The sequence below is a fragment of the Spinacia oleracea genome, chromosome 6 (genome assembly GCF_020520425.1).
Source record: "Spinacia oleracea cultivar Varoflay chromosome 6, BTI_SOV_V1, whole genome shotgun sequence".
Taxonomy (NCBI): Eukaryota; Viridiplantae; Streptophyta; class Magnoliopsida; order Caryophyllales; family Amaranthaceae; genus Spinacia; species Spinacia oleracea.
The window spans coordinates 1,668,544-1,692,128 of NC_079492.1; the positions used below are offsets into that span (position 1 = coordinate 1,668,544).

Sequence of the window (23,585 nt, forward strand, 5' to 3'; positions counted from 1 at the left end):
AATGATATGTCATATCATGGACAACCAAAAATCAATACGTACAATGAGGTTCGAACTCTAGACCTCACGTGTGGAGGATAACTCTCATTACCATCTTAACCAACAATCATTTGTGGTTTATCTCTTCACATTAATTTATAAATGAATGTTAACATGAAGTTTACAACAACTAAACTTTTATGTGACTTTTTATTTTCTATTGACTATTTTGGAAAAAAATAATAATTAAAGAATTAGGACAACCATGAATAAACATGATGTCATAAGTCTCATAAGCATCAACTACAAAAATGTCTTTCATGACTGCATATATCTAATTTGGTGTTTGTTAATTTTGAATTACTTATTTCCACTAGAAAACAAATTATACAAATTGTAAGATGATGCGATTGAAAAATTATTTCTCATGATAAATGACTTAGTGCATGTGTTTGTGTAGTTGACGAACTTGATGAATGCTTTCACCTAATGATATACATGTATCTTATCAAATATTTTGCAATTGCTCAAGAAAAATCTAAAATTTTAACTATTCAATGTAGCAATCGGGGCATCGCCCGAGCCACACACTAGTTCTCCTCTTAAACTGCGCAGGGCAAAGTTCATTCTCCTATCAATTTCAGACTTTCAGGTTTGCTATCTATCTCTTTCCGTAAGATTAGGGTTTTTAGTTTCAATTTCGATCGAGTTTGTTTTCCTGGTATATTTGTTGAATTGCCATTGACTTTTTTTCATTTTAAGGAAATTGCCGCACAACGACTTTCACCACAAACCTTACCACTTCAATAAATCTCGGTTTCGAAATTTGCAACAATGGCGGTTTCTCATGTATGTTTAATCACTGCCATTTTGGGGTGTAAAATGGTTAAATAACACCGAAATTTTCAGACGATATGCTTATGGTGGCCGAATTCGTCGAATGTTGTAATCTGATTAGGTATATTTTGGTAATTTTTGCTTCTTTAATTCCAATTAATGTTTTTGGAGAGTAGATCGTGTATTTCCCAAATTGAGAAATTCAAGCTCCATTTTTCTTTTTAAATCCAAATATACGTTTTAATTTATTGTTGTTCCTGCTGATAACTGTTACTGTAACTTTTATGGGTATATGTGATTATGCATATTAGTAGTAACCCTCCAATTAGTAGAAGGTACACCCGGTTGCGTGTAGCTCTACACGCAACCGGGTCAAAACTACGTCGTTTTGATAGTTACAAAAAAAAAAAAATTAATAACACAAAAATACTTTCCAGGTATTTTGGTATCTTTTGGCAGTTATATTAGGATAGAATTTTTAAATTTAAAAAACTGCCAAATAAAAAGTCAATGGAAAAGGAAAAAGATTTAGAGAATCAATTAGAATCCTCGTTGATGTCGTCAAAAGGGGAAAACCAAAATAAAGAACATCTTCATCTCCAAAAATCGCAAATTAGGCGACACAATTGCTCAAATTCGTAAATTACGTATGTGTTAATCTTCATTTATTCAAGTAAGTGTGTATTGGTGTTCTTTTCATGTGTAATTTAATTGTTAATTTCATTTATTTTGACAGTTTTTGATAATTTTATCTATTATTAATTGGAATTTCATGGGTTTTCTTTACACCCAAGAACAGACGTGCATCTTAATCAATGGCAGACGTAGTGTTTATCAACCAGTAATTAGAATTTGTCCTATTTTGCGTTGATTTCCTTTTCCAATTGAACATGTGCTTTTCTTCCTAGTTATGTGCTTGTAGTTGTAAATATGTACTTTTATGTGAAATAATGTTTTTTTGGTCATAGTTATGTGCTTGTAGTTGTAAATATGTACTTATATGTGAAGTAAGATGTACTTTTATACTTCGTATATAGTAATGTGTTTTTGGTCTTAGTTATGTGCTTTTGGTTAAATGTATTTTTTTTTGTCCTATCATGTACTTTTACACCTTCAATGTATTTTTGTTTTACGATTTGTTTTTTATATGCCTTTACACATGTATTGTATTTCTACTCCATATTAATTTAATACATGATACGAGAAATATGGAGTATGAAAAAACCGCAAATAAAACAATATAAATTGTTAAAGATTTAAATGCAAATAAAAGTAACTGATTGTTTTTTTAAAGATTTGTTAAAATATTAATAGAATCTTTGACTTTTTAATCAATAAAAATAATTGATTGTTTTTGTAAAGTAACCATGATATGCGTGGTTTTGGGGGGAAGTTAGTTATGTGATTTTACATTTTTTTTTTTTTTGGCAAAAAATATCAAAACGACGTAGTTTTAACCCGATTGCGTGTTGCGTGTAGAGCTACACGCAACCGGGTGCACCTAATAATTTGCGGTAACCCTCTGCTCAAATATACATGCTCTTATTTCTCATGCCAAAACTGCTCAGGAAATGTGGATTATGCTCGAAAATTAGTATTCAAAAAGCAAACAACCTAACTGCAAGATGAAGAGAAAAATGAAGAGAAAAGTAAGTTTCTTTATTTATTCCTATCAGTTTTTTGCTATTAATTAATTAATATTTATAAGGTAATCCCACTTCATTGGCAGAGGATCACCACTAGTGCTGATGTTAATGAAGGTGACAATGTGGATTTAATCAGTGGATTACCTGATGATATACTGGTCTACTTGTTATCTTTTTTGGAAATGAAAACAGCAGCAAGAACTAGTCTTCTTTCCAAAAGGTGGAGCTATATTTGGACTTACCTAGTTCATTTGGATTTTGATGACCCTGGTTTTCACTTAATCGAGGGCAACCCGACTTGTGATCAAATAGATAAATATCATCAATGGGTTCACAAGGTAATAACCACCAATCGTGCCTCATGGCTAAGTACTTTCAGAATACATTTCCCTCTCAATAGCTTAAATGTTGCTGATATTAATAAATGGGTTAGATTTGCCTTAAGCAAAGATGTTCGTAACCTGGAGTTGAACTTGTCACCTTGGGGGTTGACCACTGAGGTTGATGGTTACATACTCAGGTGGAGGTTCCTCTTCTATCAGCCTGTTTATACTTATAAACATCTTACTTACTTGAAATCTCTACATTTGGAAGCATTATCTGTGGTGGGAAATGTGATTGAACATGTTTTGTTTAATTGTCTCAATCTTGACCGCCTGATGTTGAGGGATTGCCGATTTTACTCCATTGGTGTTTTCCTCGAAACTAAACTTGTTGTTTCCTCCCTTAGTCTGAAACACTTTGAGTTATCTCACTTCTTCGGAGTTCTTGAATCACTCCAGATTTCTGCTCCAAAACTTTCTTCATTTATATTTATGGGTTGGGGGAAAGCAGTAGTAGAATATATTCATGTTCCAGCACTTGTGAATGTGACCTTTGGATATGCCTATAGGCTATAGCCGTCACCTTTTCCAAAATTTTCACGTCTTTTCAGTTTTCTCTTCTCAACTTCAGCAACTCTCTTTTAAGAGGTCTCAGGTTAGTTCCTTAACTTCAGTAGTATGTTCTACCTAACTAGGTTTGGGTTTTTCTAATTTTCTCTCTTATTTTTTTGTAGGCACGTCCTATTCCAAGTCGATTTCCGCCTTTTCCTAATGTTAAGCAATTGGACATTGAAGTTGCTGATCCAGCAGACGGTGGTGACAGCCTTCTTGATTTTATCTCTTTCATTCAGGCGTGCCCTATGCTGCATACCTTCAAGTTGAAGGTACTGTATAATCAATGTTCTCGTTTCAAATTTGACCTTCATGAGCACCTAATGAGTAACTTCTATTTCGTAGTGTAGGGTTTGGCTGGCTATACATAACTTAATTGGCAATTGTTCAGGGCTATTTTGGTAGAAAGCTTTGAACTTGCACTCCATACACATCTAATAAAATGCGCAGTTTGTAAAGAAGCAAATTGGACAAATATGTACTTTAAGAGTAAATTAAAAATTGTACAAGCTAAGGTTCCATCTAGCATAGTGTAGAATCTACTAGATTATTATCTACGGTTACAGGTTTAAAAAGTGAAGTCTCTCTATTGCATTAACAAAAATATAAAGAATAATGCACACTCAAATACTGTTATTTTCCTTGAAAAAGGACTAACACTCAAATATTGTTATTTTCCTCGTGCATAAGATACCTTACTGAGAATTTCATATAATAGACTCCAAGTGCCTAAGTTTCAGAACAATATATAAAGAACAAGTTAGGTTAAAGTTTTTCGCAAACAATATAATGTATAAGTTAGAATAACAATCACAAAGAAAATACAGAGTATTAAAATAAAGTAAATACTATTGCATTGATATGCCAGCGTGAAAGGGGCCAAAATCTCAATTACACGGGGACTTTAGAGAGATGGAAATTCAAAAACCATTGTCACTATAATACAAAAGATGCTCAAGATATTCCACAAATACAAATATTAGTAACCTAGAATGCAAATTTCTTCTTTTCTTTTAGTGTGTTGAGAGTGAATCAAAATCAATCCTAAAACGGTTACCTTCTCACGTTGTTAAAACCCTACCAGACTTGATAAGAAGTTTCATGTGATTGCCACTGTGCCAATTGAGAAAAATAGATATTCCATAAGTGACTACTGGTTTTTGGTGTCAATACCAGAACTTCAAAAAGCTACAAAGTTGTTTTAGTTTATGGAGTAATAAATGCAACAATTGAGATACAATGCATAGATATTGAAAGGTTTTTATCTTAAGATATGAACTATATCGCTTTTCTTTCATTGCTGGATAAAGATACTTATTAGAAGAGTAATATATACAAATAATGTGAACATCTAACAAAATTTCTGCTTAATGTCGACTATTCATTTTAGCTATCAACTATCGTTGTCAATTGATTCTATTCTTTATTTTTGTGTTAATTACTTACTATTAGAGAAACATTTACATAGAAAATGGTAATTTGAACTCTGTCAATCTATGCTAGTATCATACTCCCTCCATATTTATTTAAGAGATACACTTGCCTTTTCCGGCCGTATTTATTTAAGAGATACACTTGCCATACATATTTAGTAACTTATCAACCCCACCATATAATTAAATAATATTTCTAATTTAGCTTATGACCCACCATTCTATTAAACAAATAATTTTTAAAACTCACCCTCACCTCTCAGGCTCTCACCCCAAAATGACATGGTCCCCACTTATTTACTTATTAAAATATCTACCCAACCCCAATTGCTTTATTATTTTATTTCATTCAATTTTTCTTCTTAATGCCCGTGCCCGACCAAGTGTATCTCTTAAATAAATACTGAGGAGTAATGTGTACAAATATTTTCATAAATTATGAGTAGTCTGTTACAGTCTCAAATCATAAATAAAAGGTATGTATATATGTTGAGTGGATTATTCATTATGGTTATCAGGTGAGGCGAAAGAATGGTGTAGGTGATAAGAAAGCTCGGAAACTTTATTCGACATCATTCCTCTGAAGTCTAACATTGACAAATTAATTTTGTTTGCAGTTGAATCCTTGTACACAACGAGTAGTGTCAATGTCATCACTAAAGGATGCTCAAATAAATGTAATGCGTGGTCATAAGCACTTTAAGGTAATGGAGTTTGTTGGATATAAAGGATCTGCATCTGTTGCGGTGCTTGTACTTTTTCTAACTGAGCATGCTTCCATGCTCGAGAAGATTATTTTTGATCCTCATCGTCCCAAGTTACAGTTACTGGGTGTTGTAATAATTGGGTTTTCAAGGCAAATACTAGAATAAGAATATGAATAGGTTTAGGAAATCGTTGCGCCGTGGTAACCAAACCACTGCCTTGAAAACGAGATTCGGTGCAACCGGGGTGCACAATTGTATTCACCGATTCGTTCCCTAAGGTTTACACAACTCTCAACACACAAAGGCACTTTTGGGTGATGAGATGGAGCCACATGAACTTATGCCGAATAGAATAAGAAGGAAAAGGTTTGAAGAGATACGAATAATCATGACTTAATCATGAACCAAAATTCTTCCACCCAAATCAAAGAGAAAAGGAGGAGGAGAGGAAGAGGTCAATATCTGTGTGTCCCAACAACTCAGAAAATGAAGAGTACTAATAGGATTTTTAGTGGAGACAAAACAACCCAAAGAAATCAAAGGTTTCAAAGGAATTCAATGATATTAATCAACCATAAACCCATGATAATGAAGGGTTGATAACCCCCATAATCAAGAGAAATAATGGACCAACTTAATCACCATAATCAGAATGATAATTGTCCATAAATCATACTTAAAAGGTTATCATAAAGGAGGAATCCAAAGAGAAGAACAAAAACGGACAACACAAAGAACCGATCTCGAAACCTGCCGGTTTCCCAAAAACGGCAGGTTTTCGGTGCACTTCAAGAAATGCCTTTAAAGTCCATTTTTCAACTTACGCTCGAAACCTGCCGGTTTCGGAAAACCTGGCTGGCAGGTTTTGAGAAACCTGCCGGTTTTCCAAAACCTGGCAGGCAGGTTTTGAGCGCTTTTCCATCTTTATATTCCAACAATCCCCCACTAAAGATGAGAAAAGATACCAAATGAAAGAGGAAGATATTGGGCATAAGAGGAGCTTAATACATAACACTTGGTGTTACATAAAGTAAATTGAAACCAAATGCTTAGTGAAGTGAATTATGACTTACAAACCCAAGGGTGGACGAACCTTGAATCCCTCAAGTTCTTGATCAAAGAGTGGACTAACCTTCAAACTCTAAGATTTAAGTCACGCCCTCACAACACATACCTTACTCCAAAAATCATGTGGACTCCGCAAAGTGTACGCATTTCAAGCCATGCGTTTACCTTACTTCTCATGGAAGCTCTAAGAAACCGCCCAAGTTTCCATAGAAGATGGCGAGTCTTCACAACCACGTAGGTGAATCCTCAAGTGCTTCTCAAAATAGCACTTAGTCAATAGGGTTAAAATATGTTAACCTATAGTGAACCATAATATAGCTACCTCGTAGCTATATTAACCCCCCACAAGACCATAGATTCATTAAGAACATAATATAATGTTCAACCTATCAAATAATTTTAGTTGGTGAATCCACAAGTTGAATGCGTCCATTTCAATATGTTAGATTCATTAAGAGTTTATACAACTCAACCCTCATACAAGCGGTGGTTCTCTTTAAAGTGCATCTCAACTAGCACTCTACCATTAAGAGTTCAAAGACTCAACCTCATTCAAGCATTACAACACATGCCATAGGGATAAGCAAGTAATGCTTATTACTTTACTCAAATGGACATGAAGCCTATCCCCCTCGACATTTCAATCATCAAGGATCATTACATGTCCCAATTCAATCTTCTTACCATAGTGCATAATGTACCTTGCATTAAAGTTTTCCGTTAGAAAGTATAACCACAAGCAAGGACATTTAAATAGTCTATGTTCACTCAAAAGCACACATGGTTAAGAAATCATAATATGCTTTGTTCTTGGTTCAACCAAAATATATTAACTTAGATGGGATAATTTTGTAAAAATCAATTTTACAAAAGATTGTTCATAAAGTATGATCCTCAAATCAACGTAGCCACTTTAGTGAAAAATATTTCTTCAATATCAAACTTTTATAATTTGCATCGAAAACTTCAAAGTAATATACTTTGAAAACATTGCAAATAAATATCATTTGACCTTATCCATGGTACCTTGAAAATGAAGTAAACACAAGTTCACTATAAAATTTGTGAAAATAAAGCAACCCAATTGTTTCACATAAAATTCACAAATAATTGCTATGTCAAAATACCAACAATACATATCATTATCATAGTGGAAAACATATTAGCGTACACAACCTAAATCACGTTTTAGGTCCTTTTAAAGGTTGATGCTAAATATTACATTCCACACATACCCACAAGTGATATGATTTTATATTTTCACAAATCTTCTCAAAAATTAAGAAAATGACTTAGTATGAAAACCAAACATTTGTTTCATATATTATGCAAAACCATTTACTTAAATAACACTTTCAACTTTCAAGGGAGAATACATGGAATTCAATGAAGGTTTGAAACTCAATATTCAACATGTGATGTAAAAATAACTTGAGCACATCACCCACATATCGAGTAAAAATACCCAACATAATTATCACCTTGGAAAACTAAGAATTGAAATTCTCTACCCAAGTCATTAATTTAAACAACTACGAGAATTCAAATTCTACACACTCAATATGCATCAAGATATTGATAAGGTACATGTACCAATACAAAGGTGATAACCTCAACACACATAATGAATTCCATAAACACATGATTCTTATCCTCAAGCATGGGAACTCATCACTCATGGTTTTACCACTTAGAACAATCACTTTACATACCTATGATAAAAGAGCATGCAATATAGGAATGAAAGTCAAACTGCTCAAAAATCTAAGTGATATAAAACTTGTTCCCAAAATAATAAGAATAAGAAAACCTCAATCCCTTACTTTGATAAGGTTCTCCCAAAAATCAAGTATAGCCTTGAAATTCCTAATAACCATGTCGTCAAACCCTTTCAAGAAAACATCTAGATATTCACATTCCTTAGGTAGGTTGTGAAACTCACAAGTAAGCTTAACTTACTCCCAAAAGCTTCCCCTCAAAGGTCAACGACAAAAAGTCTCCGTTGACAAATCACGGAATTAAGGTCTTACTCGTAGGAATTGAAAACACAACACAAATTCAAGGCATACATAAAAACGTCTTTTAGCATAACGGGCAATTCTCATGCCTTGAAAACTCTAACTTCAAGTCTCTTCTAAATTCAACTTTTTCACTAGTAACAAAAGAGTTAGAAGAAAATAGAACAATCAAGCAAGAGACACTTTAAACCCAACGTGCATAGCCAAACAATTAATTGCATCATGCACAAACATGCTAAAAGAAGAATTACCGTTAAGATGAGAATACTCAAATAAAATACATACCAAGACTCATCAATAAGATGAACATCCCAAGAAGTCATGGAATTACATGCATAATAAAAAGAGTACACTCAAATAATACATGAACCAAGAAAACAAGTCCAACATATTAGGCACTTCCCACATAGTGGACTTAAAAGTCTCTTTTACATGACACCTAAACATTCAAATCTCGAATTTTTGGACTTACAATCACTTTCCAACTAATGAATGAAACATTCAAAAAACATGAGCATAAAATACAACCCCAACATGGAAATAATAAGCCTAAAAATTAAGATAATAAAATGATCACTCAACAAGGTTAAACTATGAGAAATACCATAATAAGATTATGTACTCAACAATTCTCATAAAACCGTTTAAAGATCAATTAACCCTTAAAACTCAAGTCTCAAAAATTTTGGCCAACTTTAATGAAATTCCAACACCAACACAATGTGGGAGTAAAAAGTCTATTTAGTCCCAACCATATAAAATTCATTAAACAACGCCATACTAATCATGACAAGATTAATGGTCCAATTTTCAAAAGTTTAGTGACTCGAATAATTAGGTATACATCCAAGGAAAATATTACATGTAACTATTCACTCATCATATTCCAAGGAAAAGGGTTCAACGTAGTTTGCTTCCACAAACTCAAACACTTATGTTCTATGGGGTCATCATAAGCTTATGAAAACTTGCTCCATTGGGTACACGAAAAACTCCAAGAAATTAATTATGCATATTTCCAATAATGCATAAGAAATCATTAACGATTATTTTACATACCCAATATTCTTGGTAATAAACAAGAACTTGGAATCATACATATACACCAATATTACCATGACAAGTTAGCGCTTGAAATGACAACGTAAAAAATCTAACTACTTACTAAATTCCTTTAAAGCAAGTACACAAAGTCACAAGTCCAAAAAATTCTCCACCAAGGAAAATATGACAATGCCAAAATAATTCACATTAGTCTTTAAAAGACTAAAAACATAACTCTAATAAAACTAAGGTCTCTTCATGAAATTAAACATGCATGAAACCAAAGTAAACTATAGAATGCAATAACATGTTCATACATCATAAATAATTCAAGTCCTCTACTTTCTAGTAATCATTCCAACAAACATCATTTGACAATATAAAAATCAATTTTAAAATTGTCATCTTCACAAGATATAATTTGTTGAAATGGCTATTAGAAATGAACATGTTAGAATAATATCTTATTAAAAGAAGTAGTTTGGAATGAACCTCCCTTGATATTAAATCAAGTATGTGATTGTAAGACATTCCAAAATCTTCAATCAATCCTCCATCACGATATCATGACCACCATTCATCAATCATCTTCTCCAAGACATTACTTTTGACTTTTCTTATCCAGAAAAATCAGGTTCGTTGTGGTTGTTGTTACTGAAGATCAAGATCATAAATTGACAATCCGACCTTTGAAAATCAATCCCAAGATGTCTCGGATATTGTGTCAAAATTTCAGGACAATCGAACCACGGGTGACCCTCGATCGGGGTCAATCTTTGAGAATGCTCCCAGAAAAACGTGAATGAAAAACATCTTTGGAAACCCTCTAAATTCCCTTTATCTTTCACTCAAACTCACTAATATAAATTTCCTCACAAATCATAAGAAGTATTTAGCCATTGAAATATATCTCGTTTTCAAATTGTTGTAATAATTGGGTTTTCAAGGCAAATACTAGAATAAGAATATGAATAGGTTTAGGAAATCGTTGCGCCGTGGTAACCAAACCACTGCCTTGAAAACGAGATTCGGTGCAACCGGGGTGCACAATTGTATTCACCGATTCATTCCCTAAGGTTTACACAACTCTCAACACACAAAGGCACTTTTGGGTGATGAGATGGAGCCACATGAACTTATGCCGAATAGAATAAGAAGGAAAAGGTTTGAAGAGATACGAATAATCATGACTTAATCATGAACCAAAATTCTTCCACCCAAATCAAAGAGAAAAGGAGGAGGAGAGGAAGAGGTCAATATCTGTGTGTCCCAACAACTCAGAAAATGAAGAGTACTAATAGGATTTTTAGTGGAGACAAAACAACCCAAAGAAATCAAAGGTTTCAAAGGAATTCAATGATATTAATCAACCATAAACCCATGATAATGAAGGGTTGATAACCCCCATAATCAAGAGAAATAATGGACCAACTTAATCACCATAATCAGAATGATAATTGTCCATAAATCATACTTAAAAGGTTATCATAAAGGAGGAATCCAAAGAGAAGAACAAAAACGGACAACACAAAGAACCGATCTCGAAACCTGCCGGTTTCCCAAAAACGGCAGGTTTTCGGTGCACTTCAAGAAATGCCTTTAAAGTCCATTTTTCAACTTACGCTCGAAACCTGCCGGTTTCGGAAAACCTGGCTGGCAGGTTTTGAGAAACCTGCCGGTTTTCCAAAACCTGGCAGGCAGGTTTTGAGCGCTTTTCCATCTTTATATTCCAACACTAGGAAGTGGACACAAATTGCCGGAAAATATTGATGAAATAACTCTTTGGAGAAGAAAGGCAGAATTGCTTGCGGAGCGAATTCAAGGAGGTATTGATGTGGTGATTCGATGATCTACATAGAAAATCGATTTCATTACCAATTCTTGCTGATTGTATAAGTTCAATTTATTTGTCAATGTATAAGTTCAGATTTCGTATCAATTCGATTTCAGGGCCGTTTTAAACTTCTGAAGGGTCCTTTGCTGATTATAAAGCATGAACCCTAATGATGTAGTCAATTAACCCCTTGTCTCACGTTTATACAAAATGTCAATACCTGCCATAGACCTTGATCAAGACGAGCCTGGCCCGGCCTGCCTGAATTTTTTGCGGATTTGGGCAGAATTTTCCGGCCCAGTAACCCGGAAATTAAATTTTTTTGGGCGGGTTTGGGAAACACAAAAATACACTTTTTAATTATAAACTAGTGTGTGGCCCTGGCGATGCCCCAATCGCTACATTGAATAGTTAAAATTTTAGATTTTTCTTGAGCTCAATATTTGACGAAATGCATGTATACCTTAAAGTGAAAAACATCAATTAAGTTTGTCAACTACACAGACACACTACGTCATTTATCATGTCAAGTAATTTTTCAATTAAATCATCTTACAATTGTATAATTTATTTTCTAGTGCAACTAAGTGCTTCAAATTAATAACACCAAATTAGATATAAGCAACCATGCAAGGTATTTTAATAGTTGATGCTTATGAGTTTTATGACATCATGTTTCTTCATAGTTGTCCTAATTATTTATTTTTATTTGTTTTCAAAATATTCCATAGAAAATAAAAACTCAAATAAAAATTTAGTTGGTTTAAACTTCATGTTAACATTTATTTATAAATTAATGTGAAGAAATAAACCACAATTGGTGGTTGGTTAAGATGGTAATGAGAATTATCATTCAGACATGAGGTCTAGAGTTCAAACCTCGTTGTATTGATTTATGGTTATCCATGACATGACATACCACTTGGTGAGTGAATGATGTGGTGCAAAGGGAAGAATACTACGTGACACATAGACGTTTTTCAAAACGCCTTTTAATATATTAGTATAGATTTGGGCCTGCCCAAAATGACCCAAAAACCCGATATTCAAGGCTCGTAAATAGCGGGTTCAAGCACAAAATTTTGGCTCGGATCTTAGCCTGGACCGACCCGATATACTGGGTTGATTTTTTATGCCCAGGCCCAGTTTGACCCGCCATTTGATCAGGTCTAACCTGCCAGAAATATAACATACGGAGTAATCTACTTAACTATGCTAGGACTTTGTCTTTGGGGCCTAAAACTTAAATAGCCTAAAAAGTAAGAATCACCAAACGGGTCAAAAATATTCCAAGCATGCCCGATATAAAATGGGGTCGGGTTCAAGTTTTGTCAGCTCTAGGCCTTGGTAATTTTTATAGGGCCTGCAAATCTGCAATGTATGTCCGTATGAATCTAATATATATATATATATAAAGGAGGCATATTTGCTGAATTATTAGAGCGCCACATAGGATTACTAATGGTTTCGGCCAATTAAAAATAAGATTTCTAATTTATTTTTGAATTAAAAAAATCGATTGCCACGTAGATAATTAATTAGGTGCCACGTAGATATTTTAAATAATTAATTAATTACTAATATATACAACTCCATCTAAAATCAAACACTATAATAATTTAAAAATAAATCTAAAATAAAATTAATCCAAAATCAAACACTATAATAATTTAAAAATAAATCTAAAATAAAATTAATCCAAAATCAAACACTAATATAAAATAAAATAAATAAAATTCAATTTAAAATCAAACATTAATCCAATAGGCATATTTGTTGAATTATTAGAGCGCCACGTAGGATTACTAATGGTTTCGGCCAATGAAAAATAAGATTTCTACTTTATTTTTGAATTAAAAAAAATCAATTGCCACGTAGATAATTAATTAGGTGTCACGTAGATGTTTTAATTAATTAAATACTAATATATACAACTCCATCTAAACTCAAACACTCTAATAATTAAAAAATAAATCTAAAATAAAATTCATCCAAAATAAAAAACACTAATCTTAAATAAAATAAATAAAATTCAATTTAAAATAAAACATTAATCAAATATTAGAGCGCCACGTAGGAAATCTAATGGTTTCGGCCAGTGAAAAATAAGATTTTAAAATTAATTTTGAATTTAAAAAGTTGAGTGTCACGTAGGTAAATAATTAAGCTCCACGTAGATATTTTAATTAATTAATTATTATTATTACGCATATACAATTTCATTAAAAAACAAACACTCTCATAATTAAAAAAATAAATCTAAAATGAAATTCAATGCAAAATAAAAAACTTTCTAATCTAATACGAAGTATACAAAATTGGTACATACATAGGAGTTTTATTTAAATATAACGATTTAATAGAATCCGTGCATCGCACGGGCTAAAATCTAGTTAATTCTATATGGGACTTCATAAGTCATATTACTGCTTATCAGCGTATGAACTAGTTCTATATTTGGGCTCGTAGACTTCAAAATTATTCGAACAAGTTTAATACTACTACCTCTGTTCTTTAATGTTCTTTACGCTTACTCTTTACATGGACTGCAATACAATATTTAACTACTTATATATCCAACTCTGTATGTGAAAAAATTATAAAAAATTGATATTCTGAAAATACATAACGAGACCAATTTAACAAGATCTTACATGGTAACATTTTGATGTATGTAACAACGGGAATTTACGGTCAAAACTTTCATACTTTGGACACATATTCCAAGGCATAAAGAACTTTCAGAAACGTATGTAGTACGCAATAAGCCAATAAGTCAGGAAGTCAATAATTAGAGAAACAGGCACCCCGTACTAACTTATGTCGTTATCAAACCAACATAAGTTGGTGGAGCTGGTGGAAAATTCACGTGTGACTTGGAGGTCATAGTGTAGAGCTCCATCATTTGCGAAATGCTTTGGAGTTGCTCAAGCATAGACTTACATAGCTCGACTGGTTAACCTATGATAGATATTGGTTCAATTAAATTTTGTATTAAAAAATAATGTTGTTTATATTAATATGACATTTTGATTATCATCTGTTTACAATTTTTTGAAGGAAATAATGCCCTTGTTCCAAGTATGCATTTAATGTTAAGTCTAATAAATGCGGTTCAGTATTAATTAACAAGTTAATAAATTCAGTGAGATCAAGTGAGCTGAATGCCTAGCTAGAGGCCGCTTCAGTTCAAGTGGAATTAATGATATTAATCCACAACTTACTCTTGAATGAACCCGTAGGGTCACACAAATAGTACATAAACGGATCAAGTATTTAAAGGCATTAAATACTCCATCTATGGATATTCGGAATCGACGGATCTTGGTTTCAGTGGGAGCTAAGATCGTCAAAGGCAAACAATGAATATTCCGGAAACGATGATATTGCCGGAAACGGAAATATGGATCGTATCGGAAATATAAATATTATCCAAGTCGTAGATGTTGCCGGAAACAGAAACATGGTACGTTCGGAAAATATTATTGGAAATGGAAATATTGCCGAAATCTGAAATATTGCCGGAAACGGAAATATTGTCGGAATCGGAAATATTATTGGAATCGGAAAATAATTCCGGAAACGGAAATATTAAATATTTGTTCGAAACCGAAATTAATTCCGGAATCGGAAATATTAAATATTGTTCGTATCGGAAATAAATTTCGGAATCGGGAAATTAATCGGAAACGCGTCGTACGAATTAGCATCGGACGAGACTTGCTAGACGAAGGCCCAACACGAAGCCAGGCCCGCGTCCAGCAAGCCAAGCGCGCCAACACAAGGCAGCCAAGGCCACGCCAGGCCCAGCGCAAGGCCAGGCCCAGCAGGCTAAGGCGCGCGCACGGGTGGGCTGCGAGCTGCGCTGCTCGCGTGGGCTGCGAGGCTCGCGTGGGCCGCAAGGCTTGCGCGGGCTGAGCACCCGCAAGGGCGTGGCTCGTGTGCGTTTGTGTTCGATACAAATCCTAAATCTAATGGGATTCACTCAATGATTAATTCCTAATCCTAATGGATAGAATTAGTTAAAAAGAGTTTTAATAAAATTCTAATTAAGCTAATTAGTATCCTAATAAGATTCCAATTCCCTTTCCATACCCCTATAAATATGTGGCCTAGGTTCACAATTTTGGGACGAGTTTTTCAAGTATTCAGAGTGACATTTTGAGAGCAAAATTCAGTCATATCGTTGCCCATATTAGCCGAAAATTCCTAGTACCTTAAGGGCGATTGTAATACCTCGTATTTTTCTGTATTTTATAAATATATATTCTATTATATTTATAAAGTATTTTTATGATTTTTAGAATTTAAAACGCATTTAAATGTCATTTAAATGTATTTTATTTAATTAGAATATTTATTAGTTTAATTATTACCAAACGAATTTATTATTTAATGTTGGGAATTTAATTGGGTTTTAAAAGTAAAACGATTTTCAATGAATCTAGCCCAATTCAATTCCGAGTTCAAGTCCAAACAAATTAAACAAGCCCATCATATGTTTAATGAAGCCCGAAAGGGAATCCTAAAGCCTAGCCCATATTTGAGTTCCTAAGCCTATAAATATAGGTGCTCACCCTCAAACTCGCTCCCTATTATTCATTAAATCTAAAAATAAAACCCTAACCCTAAATTCTTCTTTTTTCGTCGAACTTATGTTTGGCCGTTTTTATCCTACTTCCGTTCGTTTTCAGAAAACGTTTTCTTCTTCAAAGTTGTAGATCTCGAAAAGTTCTTGAACTTTGCCTCAATAATCGATCAATTCCGAGTTGTAGATTAAAAGTTATGAGCGTTCTAAAATCCTGCTGCAGTATTTCTTCTTTTCCTCTCTCTCTTTCTTTCGGCTCTCTTGTGCCCGTCTCCCTTGCCCCGCACTCAACCGAGCACCACTGCTCGTTGGTGCCTTGTGCCTCTCGCACAGCCCTTGTCCCTCGCCCCTCTCTTCGTGCTCGCTTCCTTGTGCCCTCGTGCACGCAACACCACCCACACCCCTTGCCTCTCGCTCTCCCTCGCGTCTCTCTCTCACAGCAACGCGTGCTGCGTGCTGTTGCGTGATGTTGTTGCTTGTCGCTGCGTGGCCTCGTGCCCAGCCACACTCACCCTCACTCGCACTCTCTCTCTTTTCTCTCGCTCGTGGCCACACGAGCCTCGCCCCTACTGCCTTGCTGATGTTCGTGCCGCACCGCATGCACACACACGCACAACCGTGTGTGTTATGTGTGTGTGTTCTTGTTCGTTCATTCAATTCTTTCGCCCAATCACAATTAATTCGTGGTTGTTCCGTGCTATAGGCCGGATTGGTATAATTCTCTTCTTTCTTGCCTATTCTATTTCAATTCCGTATTTAAATTATATTATTATTATTATTGGTTTTGATTAATTAAAATGCTGGGATCGGTTATGAACACCGAATTTTGAGGATTTGTATGTTTGAATTATTGAAGAATGTTTTGAATTGAAATATTATAATTTTCAGATTTGAAGTATATATAGCTTCAATTTTTATTAGTTTTAATTACAAACTATGATTGGAGTTTTAATCTAAGCCTTATGGGCGATTGATTAGCATAATTAGATGATGAATTTAATTATGATAATCAATTATATTTTTCAGAATATTGTAAAGACTTAAAACGTCGACTTTTAATGGTTTTATACATGAAAATAAATTAATTTCATGCTATGGTTTTAAACGATTGATTGAGACTATTATTTTATTAATGAACGATTAAGTTCTAATTAATTCAAGTGTTTTAAAACTAAACAAAGTTGCTGGAAATTTAGTAAACATGGATAATAATTAAGTTTCTCCATTGTGTTTATAGGAGTTGATTTCTAGTAAGTTGTTGTAATAGCCTGGTTTTTAAACCGCTCTTAAATAAAAATTAATTATATTTTATCAGCTTAATTGGATTTTAAATCTTCTTTATATATCAATAATGTGTTGTTTTTTTTTTTTTTTTTTGAGGGAACCCTTAGGGGGATTTAAATTAAAAGATCAGACAAGCCAATGTTTAGTACATCTTCCGGCACATCGTCAACCCATACACGTCGCCCAAATTCCCATGGTTGGAAGTGAGCTAGGTAGTGAGCTACACGATTACCGCTACGTTTAACAAAAGACCACTTAACACTATCAAAACAAGAACTTAAATCAATAATATCATCAATTACTAAGGCAAAGGTGCTGCATCCTCTCGCCTCTCCGCGCAAAGCTTCGATCACCATCAAGCAATCAGACTCGACCACTACATTCTTCACCTCCATTTCTTGCGCCATCTTCAAGCCATAGAACATAGCCTTTGCTTCAGCCACCTTTGTTTCCCATCTCTCTCTCCCTTGCCACGTACCACTAGCAACAATAGCTCCATCGGTATCCCTCATAACCAGCCCAATACCTGTACCAATCTCCCCAAACACCCCGGCGTCTACATTCATCTTCATCCACCCCGTATCCGGCTTCGACCATACAGTAGGCAGCACCGCACCCACCACCATGTGTCTCGCCGCAGCTTTCTCCAACTCCTCCCTAACCTCCGAACTCACCTTCATCGCATAGCTAACTTGGTTGACCGGTTCGACCACCTTATTTTCCATGACTAGCTGATTGTGGGCACTCCATACAGCCCAACACAAAGTTAAAAATTCCTCCATATCCCCCGAATCTAACTCGGCAAAACACCTATCCCACCAATCCAACAAAGACCGACAACGCCACAACAAGGTAAAAACAAACCTGGATTCACCCCATATGGCTCGAGCCAGGGAGCAGTCATGAATAGCATGGAAGTTTGTCTCCTCTACTGCATGGCATACACCGCATCGCGCATCATAGTTAGGGAGACGTCTGCTGAGCCCCTTTTTCGTGGGCAGCCCCTCATGGCAAGCTCTCCAGGCAAACACTTTCACCCTTGGAAGCACCCTCAATTGCCAAATCTTCTTCCATAGGGTTGTAGTGTTGGTTGAAGCCACCTCGGTACTTGTCCACGAATCTTCTGCTATCGCCTTATATGCGGACTTAACAGAGTAGTTTCCGTCTGGTGTCAAGTCCCAACAGAGACGATCTCCCGGGAGCCGCGAACTCAATGGAATGGACATTATCCTCTCGTGGTCGATCGGGTTGAGCACTTGTGAGAGGAGTTGTGTGTTCCAACACTTGTTAACAGGATCAATAAGCGACGACACCACCATAGTCGCCGGTGAGTTACCCATAGGGGATACAACCTTCCGTGTCTGCGTTCCAGGAATCCACGGATCAAACCACACCGAATATTCTCTCCATCTCCCACCCTCCATCTCATCCCCCTCCGAACTACCCATCGAGCCTCCCAAATGCCCCGCCAAGAGTAACTAGGTAGTTTACCCAACTTCGCATCCATTAACGACAAATTGGGGTAGTACCTGCTTTGAGAATCTGCTCCAAGAGGCTGCCCGGTTGCGTCAACAGCCGCCACGCCTGTTTACCAAGCAACGCCCAATTGAACAACTTGAAATCCCGGAACCCCAACCCTCCTTCCTCTTTGGGTCGACATAACTTTTTCCATGCTATCCAATGGATTTTCCTTTCCCCTTGTTTTTGCCCCCACCAAAACTGAGACACCAAAGAGCGCATTTCGTCACAAAAAGAAGATGGGAACTTAAACACACTCATCGCGTAGGTAGGGAGAGATTGGGCCACTGCCTTTATCATAATCTCCCTACCCGCCTTAGATAGCACCATCCCTTTCCATCCTTGTAACTTTTTCCACTAACGCTCTTTTACACCCTTAGTGATGACTTTCTTTGATCTCCCCACCGTAGTAGGTAGGCCTAGATAACGATCATGAACGTCCACTAGACGCACCCCCAGCGTAGCAGCCATCTCCTCCCTCCTCACCAAAGAGACACCTTTGCTATATGATACCGTCGTTTTGTTGAAGTTAACCTTCTGGCCCGACGACAACTCATACAAACTCGGCCTCTTGGATCGCCCCTACATCCTGCAAGGTAGCTTTTGAGAAGATAATGCAGTCATCTGCAAATAAAAGGTGGGTGATAGAAGGGGCGGTTGCCGCAATACGAATGCCGCGCAAAGCCCCTCGCTCTTCAGCCTTCCGTAGCAAATGAGAGAAAACTTCCGCACATAAAATGAATAAATATGGGGAGATCGGATCCCCTTGTCGGAGGCCGCGATTCGGAGTAAACTCTTCTGACGGTCTACCATTGATAAGCACCGAAAAAGTCACCGTAGTCACACATTCCATAATCCTCCGGCTCCACCCTGTGTCAAACCAAAATTTCCCAAGAACAGCTTCCAAAAAACCCCATTCAATCCTATCATAAGCCTTCGACATATCCAACTTCATAGCCATACACCCTTCCACTTGTTGCAAATTCTTCATATAGTGGAAAACTTCGAACGCGACTAGAATATTATCTGTAATTAAGCGCCCCGGAGTGAAAGCGCTTTGATTTACAGAAATAATTCTATCAAGAAAAACCTTCAGCCGGTTAGCCAACACCTTCGACACTAATTTGTAGACCACGTTGCAAAGGGAAATGGGCCGAAAGTCACTCATGCGATCCGCATTCTTCTTTTTAGGGATGAGGGCAATATAGGTTTTATTAACAAACCTTGGCATTGGGTTACCTCGCAAGACTCCTAGCACCATATTGGACACCGAAGCGCCCACAATGTGCCAATACGATTGAAAGAAGAGCGGACACATACCATCCGGACCGGGAGCCTTTATGGGGTGCATTTGGCTCAATGCTATCTTCACTTCATCTTCGGTGTACTCGGCCCTCAACACTGCATTCATATCATCCGTCACGCGAACCTGAAAGTCTTCAAGAGCACAGTCCACCAATGGGGGGTTCGGCGAAGAGAAAAGCCCTCTAAAATAATCCACTGCCACCTTACCCACCTTCTCATCTCCCACATGAACCTCATCTGCATCATCCTTCAATCTGCAAATTTGGTTGCGGCGCTTCCGACCCGACGCCCTTTGGTGGAAGAACTTGGTGTTTCTATCCCCTTCGGCCAGCCATAGTACTCGAGAACGCTGTCTCCAATAAGCCTCTTCGTGTTGGACGAGCCCTGCAATATCACGAAGCAAAAGTCGACGCTGCTCAATTTGGGTCGAGGATAACCCTCCTCTATTCAGCTTCTTGAGCTTCCTGCGTTTTCTTCGCAGCTCTCGAAATGTAGCACCAAAGATGTCCTCACTCCACTCCTTGAGCCCCGCCGCACACGAGGACAACTTTGTCTCCAAGTTTCGACCCCCAAGCCATGCATTACCCACAACTCCCTCACATGACTCGTCAGCCATCCAGAACTGTTCGAACCTGAACGGCTTCTCTCCTAACTCCCCCCTACCGCTATTATTACAAAGAATCAGCTTAATAGGGGCGTGGTCAGACCACTCCCTATCTAGGTGGACCAAGAGGGAGTCCGGGAAGCAAGTGCACCACTCTGTCGTCGCCAAAGCTCTATCCAACCTACACTGGACATTATCATTCGCCTCCCGTCCATTATCATAAGTAAACTCATACCCTGAGAACGGGACATCACGAAAACCACATCTATCAACCGCTCCCCGGAAGTTGCTCATTTGCCAATCCGCCCTGTCTCCACCCCCATTCTTCTCCGATGCTAACAGGATCTCGTTGAAGTCACCCAAGCACACCCAAGGTAGGTGAGATTGAGTCGCCAACTCCGTAAGTAATTGCCAAGACAGATGCCGATTATGGACCTCCGGCCAACCATAGAAACCCGTTAACCTCCCCTCCTCCTCTCCTAGCCCTCCTCTTACTGTCACATCAATATGATGAACCGACATTGTGCTCAGAACAATATCAATGCCTTTCCTCCATAGCAATTCAAGACCACCCGATCTCCCCATCGAATCGACTACTAATCCTTCGAACTCTCCTAATCGACGCTGGACTCGCCTAAAGTCATAACTACTCAATTTCGTCTCCGACAAAAATATCACAGACGGGGCTTCTCTCCGGACTAAATCCCGGAGTCCATCAACTGTAGAGGGGTTGCCCAGACCTCTACAGTTGATACTTAATACACTCATTGAGCTAGGCGGGGCTGCACATCCGCAGCCTCCGCCAACCGCAAACCAGTAAGATCCGTATTCACCACTACCTTTTTACTCGCACCCTCCACCTCAGTCATCTCGCAGTCATTGTTCCTCCCCCTCTTTCCTAGTTCCACGTCCATTGTAGCCCCATGCAGCTCCGACAGGGCACCACTTCTAGCCTCTCTACTCCTCCTCTTCCACCCCTTTGCACTCGAGAATCTCCTCCCTTCATCAGTACCCACCGCGAAGGTGACGCTCTCACTCCTCACTAACTCCGCAGTTAAGGAAGACCCCAAAGTCTTGCCCTCTCTCATGCCCCCACCAGCATCCACCTTAGAGTTTAAACTATCATTCCCCCCACCTCCCTCCTCCTCCACCTCCACCACCGTCTCATTAACCCCCATGATATCCTGTCTCAAAGCACCCTGCCTGGCACCTTCTACAACCAGCACCGGGGTCATCACCACACTGCTTCGAGGACACTCCTTCGGTGCTTCCTCCTTTATTACAAACAGTGCTTTTCTACCATCTACCACAGCCTCCATCTCCTCTATCTCCTTCCCACGTCCCTTGCGAGGAGAAGCTCGCAAGTAAATTCCCCAACCAAGCCCCTTCTTCTTATCATCTTCCGTTACCACCGCACAATCTCTTTCCGAATGTCCCATGACTCCGCAAGCAAAGCAAAAGAACGGGAGTCATTCATACGAGAATTCCACAACTACCTCCCTCCCCCTACGGTCCTTTGATAATTTGATTCGTCGCAAAGGTCTAGACACATCTAACATTATCTTCGCTCGCCTAAACCTATCCAAGCCCAGGGCATCCTTTTCAATCTCGATCACATCCCCCATACCCGCAATTAGGGCTTTTACATGAGCGTCCGTTCGACAATTAAACGGGAGGTTCTTGATCCTCACCCAGAAAGGGGAGTGAGACAGGGCCACCTCTTCCGGCTGTTCATCACCCTCAATGTTTTTGAGGACAATAAGATTATTCTCAAAGCACCATGGTAGACCGTTCATAATTTTCTCCATGTCCCTCCAATGAAACAGCTGGAAGGCAAATAAATTAGGGCCGAGAACCCTAATTACCATCCCTTGAGATGGCGCCCAGACCTTCGTCATGGTACGTTTAAAGGCATCCACGTTGAAAGGTCTCTCCGTCAGCAATTTTCCGATCAATAGCAGTTCCAGGTTATCGCTTTGGTCCTCCACAACCACGTCTCCTAGGTCAACAACGTCCCCCTCTCCTTCCTCTAAGGATAACTTAGAGCACCGTGAGATTAGTTCATCCGCCATTAGGTCCTAACAATCCTGAGTTCAGGTAGAAAGATCCGGTGAAAATCCGGTACGGCAGTCTACTAGGGTAGAGAGCGGCAGCCTTTCTTTCAAGGGAGAATTAATGACACAATTACAATTACTGAAACTAACGAGTTTGCCAATAATGTGTTGTTAATCATAAGATATTATTTATGGGTTTTAAATGTTTTAAAGAAAATCAAAAAAATTTAAGCTAAATCCTAGATTACTATTTTGCCCTTATATATGCATGGTCCTCCAAGGACCAAACTCATCATCTTATGCTCTCTTCGTGTCAATTAAGGAGGTCCCCAAACCATGTATTTTTGTTTGTTGTCATCTCCTCATGATACCTTCAGTCCAACATCATGATATTAATAAAAATCATGAAATTAACCACACCAAAAATTCGTAAGCCAAGAATTAAAAAAAAAACCCAAAATCCCAATCTTATTCACAAATTCGCTTTGCTCCCAACTACAGCTTCTGTTCATTGAATATATTTAGTATACAGTTATATTTTGCCTATGGTTCCTTCATAAGAGTTGTAGACCTTGAAAGTTAATCAATTTAGGCTAAAGAATCACTAAATTCGGAGTCGAATTCTAGGAGATAATTGCTTCCGAAACTAAGTGTTGCTGCTGTTGTTGTGATGTCAACACCAGATTTTGTTTCTCTTATTTCAACAATCTTCTGATCATTTTTAGATTCTA

The 23,585-nt window shown here is 37.3% G+C and overlaps 3 protein-coding genes across 6 annotated transcripts; 1 reads left to right on the forward strand and 2 right to left on the reverse strand.

Moving 5' to 3' along the window:
- Window positions 1-569: 569 nt before the first annotated feature.
- LOC110776654 (putative F-box/LRR-repeat protein At4g15060) lies at window positions 570-11,743 on the forward strand. 4 transcript variants are annotated; one of them, XM_056833144.1, is made up of 7 exons: window positions 570-631; window positions 742-937; window positions 2,385-2,465; window positions 2,546-2,800; window positions 3,520-3,669; window positions 5,448-5,661; window positions 11,407-11,743. In XM_056833144.1, exons 3-7 carry the CDS (start codon window positions 2,442-2,444, stop codon window positions 11,514-11,516), a joined length of 753 nt encoding a protein of 250 aa, XP_056689122.1. In that variant the 5' UTR covers window positions 570-631; window positions 742-937; window positions 2,385-2,441; the 3' UTR covers window positions 11,517-11,743. The 4 variants fall into 4 exon arrangements, 3 of the variants coding, with proteins under 3 accessions (XP_056689122.1, XP_056689120.1, XP_056689121.1); XR_002530218.2 differs by lacking the exons at window positions 5,448-5,661; window positions 11,407-11,743 and having other exon boundaries at window positions 2,546-3,440; window positions 3,520-3,659; XM_056833142.1 differs by lacking the exons at window positions 5,448-5,661; window positions 11,407-11,743 and having other exon boundaries at window positions 2,546-3,663.
- A 7,136-nt stretch (window positions 11,744-18,879) lies between these two features.
- LOC130462511 (uncharacterized mitochondrial protein AtMg00310-like) lies at window positions 18,880-19,221 on the reverse strand. Its single transcript, XM_056830901.1, has one exon. It carries the CDS (start codon window positions 19,219-19,221, stop codon window positions 18,880-18,882), a length of 342 nt encoding a protein of 113 aa, XP_056686879.1.
- Window positions 19,222-22,269: 3,048 nt separating this feature from the next.
- Window positions 22,270-22,872, reverse strand: LOC130462512 (uncharacterized). Its single transcript, XM_056830902.1, has one exon. It carries the CDS (start codon window positions 22,870-22,872, stop codon window positions 22,270-22,272), a length of 603 nt encoding a protein of 200 aa, XP_056686880.1.
- Between the last annotated feature and the right edge of the window lie 713 nt (window positions 22,873-23,585).